Source organism: Raphanus sativus, chromosome 4, assembly GCF_000801105.2.
Source record: "Raphanus sativus cultivar WK10039 chromosome 4, ASM80110v3, whole genome shotgun sequence".
Lineage (NCBI taxonomy): Eukaryota > Viridiplantae > Streptophyta > Magnoliopsida > Brassicales > Brassicaceae > Raphanus > Raphanus sativus.
The window spans coordinates 5,995,992-6,008,962 of record NC_079514.1 but is presented as its reverse complement, the minus strand read 5'-3'; the positions used below and the strand labels follow the sequence as shown (position 1 = coordinate 6,008,962).

Here is a 12,971-nt window from a genome sequence, read left to right as displayed (position 1 = left end):
GATATTCTTGGAACTTACGTAGTTTCCATCTCATCCCTTTCTTTTGCTCCTTCAAAGTGGGTCCAATCGCGAAAGTTTTCTCATATACTATCATGTAACTTTGGTATGACATGTAATTATATAGGTTGACAAAAAACATCATTACAATGATAGTGTACATAGTGGTTTTTTTTTTGCGTTACAGTAATTCATCAGCTAACCTAAGACAATCAGTTTGACATCAGCCAAAAGGATGGAATGGTTGTAAAATAATTGTCTTTAGAATTTAATATTTACTCTACATCAGTAATAACTTATGTTTATTTTTCTCTATGAATACGTTACACTATTTTCTACTTTTAAATGAAAGTACTTAATTTAATTTTTGCATTTATTCGTATAATTTGTTAGTATTATGTCATGATTAATACGGTTTATGTGTATTAAATAATTTATGAATGATATAGTGTTCATTGATTCTAAATATCTTTTATTTTGACGTTGATGAACTACTTTATATACTGACTGAACATGATTTTAGATTGGTTAATTTGGGAATTAGGATGTATGTAACGGTGTAGAGGATCAAATTTTTAATTTACAAGACACATAAATCGTGGATTCATTAGTTGTTTTTATGACAATCCAGGTCAATGTCATGGATTCTGATGCTTTAAATTAGTCTCTTAAACTTGCACCAACCATTCGAATTGTATAGAATCTTACTTTCAGATAAATTGAGTAACTACTTTCATAATGACAGTATAACTAAAGAGCCATGAATGTAGTCGTATAAGGTTGCTATACAAATTTATATCGTCGCTAATCAACGATCAAAGAAGCTAGTAATAAAGAATACCTGCAGGTTTACTAAATAATTTAATTAAGCTCAAACATCATGCTAACAATTGTATTTACATTTTATTCAGGGAATCAGAATCATGATGCAATATTGACTGACATAAATTATACGAAGTGGGTGTGTAAGGTGTAAACCATACAAAGCATTTATATGTCCTTATATTTAATTTCTTGGACATATATGTAATTAATGTGTGCAATATGCACAACACATGCAAATAATTAATGATTAATCTGATATAGCACACTTAGATACTAAACTATAACCATGAACATATATATAGTAAGTTACTAACCATGTACTGGCAAACATTTTTAAAATTTTTTGGTTAGTTATTCCTCTATTGTTTTTCTTACCTACGAGAACCCGTGAAGTCAAAGAGAAACTGTGATTTTATTTTAGAAGTATTTTCAAAACTGATGAACTGAAACTCTATATCTAGAAAATATATCTATATAAGTAGTGGCATGAATTTTCTCTCACTAAAAGCATTAATGGACCTTTCGATAATCATAAATGCGATGCACCCTCTCTATGCATTTTGCAATAACTCCTTTTCCTTCTGCCACATCCTCTCCTCACCTATTTCTCGTCTTCCTCCTCTCCTAAGTTCCTCCTTCAGCCAATTCTGCATTTTTTTTTTTTGGGTATCTCTTACCGGCTTAAAGATAATCCTCTGAAAACCATCGATTATGTCTTGACTAGGATATAAATCGGTGCCCTTCTGATTTTCGCATATCTCCCGCATCCATCTCTTTTTCTCCACAAGAAGAGAACCCAAAAATATAGTAGAAAAGTACTCAAGCTAGGGTTTCAGTGTATGTCCAAAAGTAAGATCTCTCTATCTCTATACATATATACATATATAATATATATACTATATATTATATAAACCCATACTTATACATTTATACATGTACGCATTTCTTTGTTTCGTTGACGAATGGGATCTATATTGCATGTCTGTTCACACTAACCGGATCCCTTCTTTTTTTTAGTCTCTTTTAGATCTGCATTTTCTTTTATCTATAAAAACTAGTTACTTGTTTTTGCCTGTGACGATTTAAAGACGAGCGTAATAAAACTCCACAAACCTCCTTGAAGTTATAGAAGTGTAAAAAGTGTTTTGAGTTTGACGAATTTTACTTCAGTAGATCGATGTAAAAAAGGACATTGACTCTATGTCAACATTATTTTAACTTATAGTACAGTATTAGTTAATTTTTATTTTTCTCAATTCATTTACCCTTTTCAAAATAGGTTTTACTGCAAACGAAGGTCAATTAAATGAATTTTCAGTATAATTTTTTTTTTTCTACTGAAAAGACTTCTTTCTTGGCTTCGGTACCCTGTGAAGTTTTTTTTTTGGGTACCCTGTGAGGTTCTCTATCTCGCTAGCTTTTATGTAGAATTGTAAACCGAGAAAAGAGAGAGAAAAAGATCATTAATATCGATCCAAGCCAAAGCTTCAAAAAAGTCAAAAGAAAATAAACAGATCTGTCTCTAGAGTTTCAGTTTCCCACCTCCCTTTACAATTCGAGTTTGCTCCAACTAAACAATATCGATTTGGAATCACTCTAATTAAAAAGTAAGTAAAACCATGTAGTTTTGTCTTTTATGTAATCTAATTGAAATTAGGGTTTCATACAGTCTCTTCCTTCGTTTTTTCTTTGTTTACCTCTGCGTCTAGTTGTAGATCCGATGATGTTTGTGACTTTCAAGATTAGTTCTATACTACTGTTTATATATTTAATGATTGTCTTCTTTTTTTTTTTTTTGACGACTAAAGCTCCATATTTTATTAAAGAAATTCCATTTGGTCGGTTTGAGCCGTCCGGGATGGAATTCTAGAGATTACATGGGAAAAGATTGTTCCACGAGCACGAGCAGCTTTTGCAAGACTGTCGGCTCGGACGTTACATGAACGAGGGATAAAACGTAAAGAACAAAAGTTAAACATAGAATGAAGGTGATGAAACTCTTCAATTTCGACCAATAAAGATGGCCAGTCTTCTTCTTCTTCGTCTACGATGATCTTGACTAGTTGTTGACAATCTGTCTCAAAAGTCATATCAAAATGATCCATTTGAAGTGAGGATTTCATAGCCCACAGCAAAGTATGAAACTCTGCGTGTAGGGGGGTTAGACCTCGGTTACTAGTGAATGAACCTAAGGTCGTTACCCCATCCTCGTTCGTTAGGACCATACCTCCGCCGAAAAGAGCGTCATCTTGATGCCAAGAGGCGTCAATGGAGCATCTAGGGCCGGTAGGTTGCGTGCATGGTGGCGGGGGAGCTTCCTCCTCGTTGTGGGAAAGCATGACTTGGGCTAGTTTCCAGTTACCCGCTTCGGAGATGGCTATCTGGACTGTATCCAGTGGTGATGTATCCTTCCCATTAAAAAGTTTATCGTTTCTAGCTTTCCATATGAACCACAAGATCCAGGGCACATTTTCGAGGATTGACGTCGGAAGGCCAAGTCCTTTTGCCCGCCATAGGAGGTGGTTAAGGTTGCTGAAAATTGAAGCACTCGGGAAAGTACCCGGAGAGTGAGGGATGTGGGCTAAGGCCCACACCTGAACCGATGGAGGACATTCAAAGAGTAGATGGTTGATGGTTTCATTTTCAGCTCCACAACGGGGACAGTTCCGTTCTTTACTACAATGCCGATCGGTTAGTCGACTGCAGACTGGTACACAATCTGATAAGGCTTGCCAGATAAAGTGTTTGATCTTTCTCGAGGTCTTGAGAGACCAAGCTTTGGCTTTCAGGGACGTGGTGCTAGGTTCTGAGACCAGTGTTGGTACGGTGGATGTTTCTCTTGTCATAGCTAGTGCATATCCAGATTGGACCGAGTATGTTCCAGATTTCGAGAGGGCCCAAACAAACCCGTCTGGTCGGTTAGTTCGTCTGAGTCTCAAGCTCTGGATGAGCGGGATATCTTCGCTGGTGACTAGGGCATGGAGCGCCGTCGTGTTCCAGTTACCTGTGGCGGCGTCGATCAGGTCGCTAACCCGCGAGCTCGGGTTAAAGGAGGGGCCGCAGGGGGTGGCTGGTCGTGGCGTGGTGTCTGGGATCCAGTTGTCCGACCAGACCATGGTGTTAGTTCCTGTCCCTACTGATCGTCTCAGTCCGGCCTTTAACAGGGGCTGAGCGGCCATTAGACTACGCCATACGTACGACGGAGAGCTTGCCTTTTTAACGTCCACCGGGGACGATTGGCGATAGTATCTTCCTTTTAGCACACGGGCTAGGAGAGATGATGGATGCTGAAGTAGTCGCCATAGTTGCTTCGCAAGGAGAGCGAGATTAAAATTTCTGAAATCTCGGAATCCGAGTCCTCCCTTATCTAGGGGAATACATATATCTTTCCAGGCGATCCAATGAAGTCCTTTATTATTTTGTTTAGTACTCCACCAGAAACGGGAGATTGCACTGGTGAGTTTCCTAGTGATCTCCAAAGGGAGGAGAAAGCAGGACATTACATAGGTGGGGAGAGCTTGAGCTACTGATTTGAGAAGAATTTCCTTGCCACCTTTAGATAGGAGTTTTCCGGACCAGGAGTTAATACGGTTATTTAGTCGTTCTTGAATAAAGGCAAAAGCTTGCTTTTTACTGCCGCATATTTTCTCTGGTAACCCGAGATAGACTCCCATGCCTCCCTCTTTCGAAATCCCGAGAGATTGTTTCAGCTCTGATTTGATATCCTGTGGGACTTTGCTTCCAAAGAGAATGGATGATTTATTCACATTCAGCTGCTGGCCAGATGATAAACCGTATGTATTGATGATCCGGACCAGTTCGGAGCATTGTTGGACTTCAGCTTTGCAGAAGAAAAGGCTGTCGTCTGCAAAGAGGAGATGGGAAACGGGTGGGCTGTTTCTTGCGATTTTGAGGCCTGTGATGCGTCCCTCGCTTTCTGCTCCTTGGAGCTGGGAGATAAGAGCTTCCGTTAGGAGAATAAAGAGGAAGGGTGATAAGGGATCCCCTTGCCGGATGCCACGCGATGGTTTGATACTTCCTTTTGGTTCACCGTTGAGCAAAACTTGATATGAGACTGATGATATGCAGAGTTTGATCCATGAGACCCACTGCGGGGAGAAGCCAAGTTTCAGAAGGAGAGCTTCCAGGAAGGACCATTCTACTCTATCAAAGGCCTTGCTCATATCCGTTTTGATCGCGACAAATTTAGATCGACATCCAGGATTGGTGCGTAGGGCGTGGAATACTTCGTGTGCGACGAGAATATTGTCTGTGATCAGACGTCTGGCTACGAAGGCCGATTGAGTCTCTGAGATAATCTTGGGGAGACATTTTTTTAAGCGCTTGCTCATGAGCTTGGATATAACTTTATACGAGACATTGCACAGGCTGATAGGTCTGAATTCAGTCATCTCGATCGGTCTCTCGGTCTTAGGAATGAGGCAGATATTGGTTTGGTTTAGCCGGGGATCCAAGGTCCCGTTCTTGAAAAACTCTTTGACCGTATGCCTTACTGTCTCAGCGGTAATGCCCCAATACTTTTGAAAAAAGAGACTCGTCATCCCATCCGGGCCTGGAGCTTTGTCGGGATTTATATCAAACATTGCACTTTGTATCTCATCATCTGATGGAGCTTTTGTGAGAGCCTCATTCATGGCAGGGGTTACTTTCTCAGTAATATACTGGAGTGAGCTTTCAAAGTCCGAAGGATTTGAAGAGGTGAATAGGGTTTGGAAATATCCTGTCGCTACTTGTTCCAATTCCTCTTCCGTGTCCGCCCAGGAACCATTCGACCGGCGCAGCCTGAGGACTCGATTTCGTGCTCTCCTCTGTTTAGTAGTTGCGTGGAAGAACTTTGTGTTACGATCACCTTCCCTAAGCCAGTTAGCTCGGCTTTTTTGCTTCCAATATAGTTCCTCATCTCTAAAAGCTGCGCAGAGGTTCCATTTGAGGTTTAGTATTGCATCACTTGAGAAGTTATCATCAAGCTGGGCTTTCTCAAGTTGGTTCTTTATCTCCTCAATTTTCTTTGCTGTGTTGGAAGGGTTGGCTCGTTTCCACCGCGATATATATTTCCGGCAAAGCTCGATCTTGTCGTGAAGATCATCTCGGTCAAAGAGGGTGGGGTCGTTCCAGCCATGGAGTATGGTATCGCGGAATCCCTCCTTACCTATGCAGCGTTTATCAAATTTAAAACCGCGTCTTCCCGGTTTTTTAACCGAAAGAAACCGAGAGAGGATGGGGCGGTGATCCGACCCCCATAGGCGGAGATACTCCACATTAGTGTGGGAGAAACAGTGGTGCCAGTCTTCGTTCCCTACGGCTCGATCGAGTCTACATTGAACTTTGCCGTTTCTTCTATTGCCTACCCAAGAGAGAGGATTGCCTATGTAGGGGAATTCGATCATTCCGCAATTAGCGAGCATGGTCGTAAAAGGCAGGAAAGATGAGTCACTGCGCTTACGGCCGCCTTTCTTTTCTTGGTGGCAAGTAATTTCGTTAAAGTCGCCGATCATAAGCCATGCATCAGATCGTGTGAGGCTGATTCTGGTCAGTCTTTCCCACACGTTTTCTCGGTTATTGATAACCGGATCACCATAGACGAAAGTGATGTAAACTTTGTTCCCTGCTATGGTTGTCTCAATGTCGATCATTCGATCATTGGAAAAAAGAATTGTAACGTCAAAAGAATCTAAATAAAAAAGAGCTAGTCCACCGCTTCGACCCTCTGGTTCCACGGTGAACAATTTATTATAACCAAATTCAAACTGAAAATCTTGAAGAAAAGAATAACTATTTTTTGTTTCTGAAAGAAAAAGAAAAGAAGGAGTAAAACAACGATGCAGCTCCCGGAGGTGTTTCTTGGTCAGGTAAGCTCCGGCGCCCTGACAATTCCAAGCTATGGCACTCATATCTTCTTACTGGGTGGTTTCTGGGACACCACCGAACCTGAGAGAGACAAAGGTTTTTTGCTTTTAGCAGAAGGATACACCTCAATACGAGGGACCTGAGAAGAGGGGAGAGTAGCAGTAGTTTTACCCATGGTAGTACGCTTCTTGGGTGAGTTGCGGCCACGGCTGAGCTTCTTTGACGCCTTTGAGGCCTTTGCACTCTTCTGGTCGGGGCTTTTTGGTACTTGTTTTTTAAGATATCCTCTGGCAGTGTACGAAGTAGGGGCTTTGGAGGTTCCATCCCGGGTAGGAACTGTCTTGCTTTGGACTTGAGATGAGGCTTTTTTATTCTCAAGCGGCAGAGGATCCTCTTGCATTTCCTGCATCTCCATATCGGTCACAGCAAGCACTGGAGAGAGCTGGGAAATGGCATCTATAATTTCCGCATTATCATCCGGTGATTCATCGAGGAGATCATCGTTATCCATCATCTCAGCATCCATTTCTAGGAGTTCTGATTCTACTCGCGCGATGTCCTCCTCGGTAAGAGTGATGTCCAATTCCTGAACAAATTCGAGATCAAGGTCCATCTCCAAGTTCTTTGGCGCCATACTTGCGAGACGTGGGGGAGAAGTAGCTTGCGCTGGGGCTTTGGAGTGTGGGGATTCACGGCGGACGTCCACCGGCTCGCGGATGGTGAGGGTAATGGAGGCGGGTTTTGTGCGAGGTTCCCGATCACGAGAGGTAGGGGTATCGGTAATGTGTGCTTTCCCCTTGATACGACGCTGCCGTTCTTCCTCTGTTTCCACCGCTGGGCTCTTTGGGTGATCACCTCTGCTTATTTCCCCTAGTTCCAGTTGGCCTAGTTGATCGGAGATCGTTCTCTGTGAGTCCGAGATGGCTCTAGAAGGGACTTCACGAGAAGGGTCCTCTTGTTCAAGTAAGGGTGCTCGTGAGGAGACCGGAGCTGGATCTATGTAAGGCGTGTGCTTTGGGGGTGGACGAGGACGCCATGAACTGGTCTCTTGGTACCGGTTATCCTGGCGTTTACTGTATGGCCCCGCACGGGATGCCTCTCTACCTCTTTTGGCGTATGGAGTCTCTCTATGGGGAGCCCGGGAGGGAATATTCTTTCCATAAGCGGAAGAAGCACGAGGTGGGAGTTCCAAACGTCTCCAGACGTCCTCATTGCGAGATGGGTTACGCTGTGATCTTTCACGGTGGGCTATCGCATCGGGTTGGTGATGGTGAGAGGCTCTGCTATCACGGGAGATTGAGTTTCTTTGTCTTTTTTCCTCTCTGTGATGTTCATCTTGAGGGTGTGTGGAGGTGGAGACATTATAACGCCCTACTGGAGGGGAATGACGCCCATTTGATGGGGATCGAGGCCTTTTCACGTTTGCAGTACGATCATCTGGTCTTGCTCTTCCGGCAGATGGATCTCCTTGGGCGTTAAGCTCAGCTCGTTGTTGTCTTTTGAGTTCCCGTTCTTCTGGAGTGAGCTGGGGACAGGATGATTCGTCGTGTGATATCATATGACATGTATAACAGTACCTAAAAAGGCCTTCATATGAGAATGAGACACGACCTATGTCGCCGTTGGGGAATTCAAGGCGACGCTCAAACTGCAAAGGCATGTCAACGTTGACAGAAACTTGAAACCGTGCCCTTTTTGAGTCTAGGGTGATCCAAGTACCTAGGACTTTTGAGATTTCAATGAAGGTTGTATCGTTCCAGAAATGCACTGGGACTCCCGTAACACTGATCCAGAATGGGATTGTGTTGGGGAAAGATTCACTGGTGAAAGGCTCCCATCGTTCAAGTGCAAAGCTCCATTGATTGAAGTGACAAGGTCGCTTGTTTAGTACGGAGAGGAGATCTGTTTCATTGTCAAAGTCGAACTGGAAGCGTCCATTACCGAGATTGATCCCACGCACGCGACCTTCGACGTTCCAGATTCTATTACGGGGAAGAAGATGAATCAAGGCGTCGATACTTCTTCCCTGAAGGTGAAAAACTCGCCCAATAAGAGTTAGGCGGAAGCGATCAGCGACCGCATCGATGTCGCAGTCAGGGATCCGGATGATTTCATCCTCCGAGTCGAGCTTGCGGCGCACGGCGGATGAGCCTCCTTTGCGAACGATCAAGGATGATTGAGACATTGACTGGGGGAGGGAGCTTAGCAGTTGCTAGACAAAGAGGTCGGGCGAGATCTTAGCAGTTGCTAGACAGAGAAACCGGAGAGAGAGTGCAGCGAGGGACGGGAGAGACAGGGTTGATGATTCCGTGTGTTGCAAGAAAAGAACTTGGCACAGAGCCAGAGAAGTTGAAACAGGGGGGGATTGAGGAATCGGAGAGACGACAGGACACCCAAGGAGTGTTGGGATAGTCTCCCTTGCGAGCCTGGAAGAGAGTTGAGGCAGATCGGAGAGGCGTCGGAGGAGAAGAGGCTTCAGAGCTTAGAGAATTTTTTTTCTCAGTCGCTTGCGGCTAGGGTTTTTGGGAGAGAGCGTTTTCATTTCTTAATGATTGTCTTCTTTATGTATGTGTATGTATATTCTAATGGATATTTATGTGCTTGAATTTTCTTTGAACATTATGTCTTCTTAAAACATAATGCCATTAGAGTGTTTCAGTTCAGTTCTCTTTATTTTCTTATATTATCCTACATTTTATTTAAATATTCATCCGAATCTTCGTGTCCCACTTTTTTTTTTAACTTGAAAATCCCAACAAATTGTTTTTTATATGCATCGAGCTTATGTCACGTAGTGGGTGCATTTATATTCATAGCCTTTTTGATAAGATGAAAACATATGCTTATCTAAACGTATAGATATTAATAACCACAAAAATAGACAATATACCAATATTTTGCTTTTCGCTTTGAAATGTGAAAAAGACCAAAAATATATACATTAAACGTATGTATAGTTTCATATATCTAGAGAATTACTTTCCATAATTCCAAGATTCATCTTCCGTTTCTACTTTGATCCTCGTATATATAAACACCATTTTATCTTGCCAAATTTTAGCAAAAAAAAAAAAAAAACACCATTTTATCTTTGATTTTGGACAGTGGGATATACAAAGTCGATATAAATCAACGAAAATGATTTGGATGATCATCTTGTAGATTTGAAGGCATTCAAAAGCGCAAAAGAAAGAAAAACTCCAAAACCTATAAAGGAATCAATAATCATAAAAACCATCATGTATCAGCCAAACATGTTTGAGTCTCATCATCATATGTTTGATATGACTCCGAAAAACTCGGATAACGATTTGGGTCTTACGGGGAGCCGAGAAGACGACTTCGAGACCAAGTCTGGCGCAGAAGTCACCATGGAGAATCCTTTAGAAGAAGAGCTTCAAGATCCTAATCAGCGTCCTAACAAAAAGAAGCGTTACCACCGTCACACGCAACGCCAGATTCAAGAGCTTGAATCGTAAGTAAAACTTCCCACTTGAAAAGAGTTTTTTTATGTTTTGGGATTTAGGGTTTATGTTTGTTTGTTTGGTTTCTCCTTATAGGTTCTTTAAGGAGTGTCCTCATCCTGACGATAAGCAAAGAAAAGAGCTGAGCCGAGAGCTAAATTTAGAACCTCTTCAAGTCAAGTTTTGGTTCCAAAACAAGCGCACCCAAATGAAGGTATAATACTAGAGCTAATTGTTACTCATTATATTCATTTAATTTTCATGGAATGGGTCTTGAATCTTCATTAATGCTGTTTATTTTTCATATTTAATCAAAAGAAGTTGTGTCTAGGGTAATCGTTACTACTACTTTTGATTCAATTTGAATAACTATATGCAACCATCTTTAAAACACATGTAGTTAGTTAACTGCATAGTTATACGTCCAATATCAAGGAAACTTGTTGGTTATTAAATATAAATATCCATTTGGTGTGCTTTATACTCTTGATGAGTTCAAAACCTAAAGAATATAAACTCGTGATCTTTATAGGCACAACATGAGAGGCATGAGAACTCGATTCTGAAGTCAGACAACGACAAGCTCAGAGCAGAGAACAATAGGTACAAGGATGCTCTAAACAACGCAACATGTCCAAACTGTGGTGGTCCTGCTGCCATAGGAGAAATGTCATTCGACGAGCAGCATTTAAGGATTGAAAACGCTCGTCTACGCGAAGAAATCGATAGAATCTCTGCCATAGCTGCTAAGTATGTAGGGAAGCCATTGCTGCCTCACTCTTCCTCGCCTTTCCCTCAGCTCACATCTTCACACCACATTCCATCCCGCTCCCTTGATCTTGAAGTTGGCAACTTTGGGAACACTAACACTAGCCAGACAGGTTTCCTAGGGGACATGTATGGAACAAGCGACATTATGAGATCGGTCTCGATCCATAGTGATGCTGATAAGCCAATGATTGTTGAGCTAGCTGTTGCTGCCATGGAAGAGCTTGTGAGAATGGCTCAAACCGGTGATCCCTTGTGGGTTCCAAGCGATAATGCGGTTGAGATTCTCAGTGAAGAAGAGTATTTTCGAACGTTCCCTAGGGGGATTGGACCTAAACCTATCGGTTTAAGATCAGAAGCTTCTAGAGAGTCCACGGTTGTCATCATGAACCATATCAATCTCGTTGAGATTCTAATGGATGTGGTATCAATCTGCTTCCTTATATCTTTTTAAAACCTACATTCTAACTTTTAGTACACTTATGGTCTTCTTTCTATGTATAGAATCAATGGTCTAGTGTGTTCTGTGGGATTGTATCGAGAGCACTGACGCTAGAAGTTCTCTCTACTGGCGTCGCAGGGAACTACAATGGGGCATTACAAGTGGTAAGACGCTTAAATAAAACCTATCAATTTGATTACTTGTTTCACAAGTTATTATTCTGAACCATGTTGTTTTTGTTTTTTTTTGTTATGCCAAAGATGACAGCTGAGTTCCAAGTCCCGTCACCGCTTGTCCCGACACGTGAGAACTACTTTGTAAGGTACTGTAAGCAGCACAACGACAACACTTGGGCGGTTGTTGATGTCTCTTTGGACAGCCTAAGACCAAGTCCCATCACTAGAAGCAGGAGAAGACCCTCTGGTTGTCTGATTCAAGAATTGCAGAATGGCTATTCTAAGGTATAGTTTTTAAAAAAGTATGAGGTAGAGAGTTTGAACATAAGAGTACTTATTCTTGTTATTGGCATTTGTTGAAGGTGACATGGGTAGAGCATACGGAGGTGGATGATAGATCGGTTCACACCATGTACAAACCGTTGGTTAATACCGGTTTAGCTTTTGGTGCGAAACGTTGGGTGGCTACACTTGACCGCCAATGCGAGCGGCTCGCTAGTTCGATGGCTAGCAACATTCCAGCCGGTGATCTTTCCGGTACGTTGTTTCTTCGAGAGCCTATTTGACAAATTCATAAACTGTTAGATTAAGTTTATATATATTAATTAATTATATGGTTCTTTAACTTTGTTGTAATTACGAACAGTGATAACGAGTCCTGAGGGGAGAAAGAGCATGTTGAAGCTAGCGGAGAGGATGGTTATGAGCTTCTGTAGCGGAGTAGGCGCGTCGAATGCACACGCATGGACGACTTTGGCTACCACAGGATCCGACGACGTTCGGGTCATGACCAGGAAGAGCATGGATGATCCAGGAAGGCCTCCGGGTATCGTCTTGAGCGCCGCCACTTCCTTCTGGATCCCAGTGGCACCTAAACGTGTGTTTGATTTTCTGAGAGATGAAAACTCTAGAAGCGAGGTAAAGAACCAAACCCTTTTTTTTAACTTTCTTGATCGAACGTTCTTGAATTTAGTACTTTATTTCGTAGTGGGACATACTTTCGAACGGAGGCTTGGTTCAAGAAATGGCTCACATCGCTAATGGTCGTGACCCTGGGAACTCTGTCTCCTTGTTCCGAGTTAATGTAAGATTATGTTCTTCAAACTCTTCTTAACTACTATCAGTGCCTCTCAAATAGTTTCTAAAATATCCTATTTTAAAATATTAACAATATATTTAAAAATTAATGATATAGTTAAAAGTCAAAAAATCATTAATATAACTTTATTGTTAATTTAGAAATATAATTAAAAATTAAAAGTTATAAACCATAATTTATACACTTGTTAAAAGTTTATTTTTTTGTTTCAAATATTCTTGTCGTTCCAATTGCACATCCTAAAAATAGTCATACTTCGTGCTTTCTAGTTTTGAACATTCTTCTTGATTTCGTAACAGAGCGCGAACTCAGGACAGAGCAACATGTTGATC

At 41.8% G+C, this 12,971-nt stretch overlaps 1 protein-coding gene across 1 annotated transcript; it reads left to right on the top strand.

Annotated features, from left to right (window-relative positions):
- Positions 1–1,421: 1,421 nt before the first annotated feature.
- LOC108848568 (homeobox-leucine zipper protein MERISTEM L1) lies at positions 1,422–12,965 on the top strand (the record flags this gene model as incomplete). The annotated part of the gene is made up of 10 exons (XM_057008936.1): positions 1,422–1,671; positions 9,853–10,165; positions 10,251–10,368; positions 10,687–11,346; positions 11,427–11,528; positions 11,625–11,825; positions 11,903–12,077; positions 12,187–12,458; positions 12,529–12,624; positions 12,939–12,965. Coding segments are annotated over exons 1-10 (1,974 nt in total), but the record flags the coding sequence as incomplete, so codon positions are not given.
- Between the last annotated feature and the right edge of the window lie 6 nt (positions 12,966–12,971).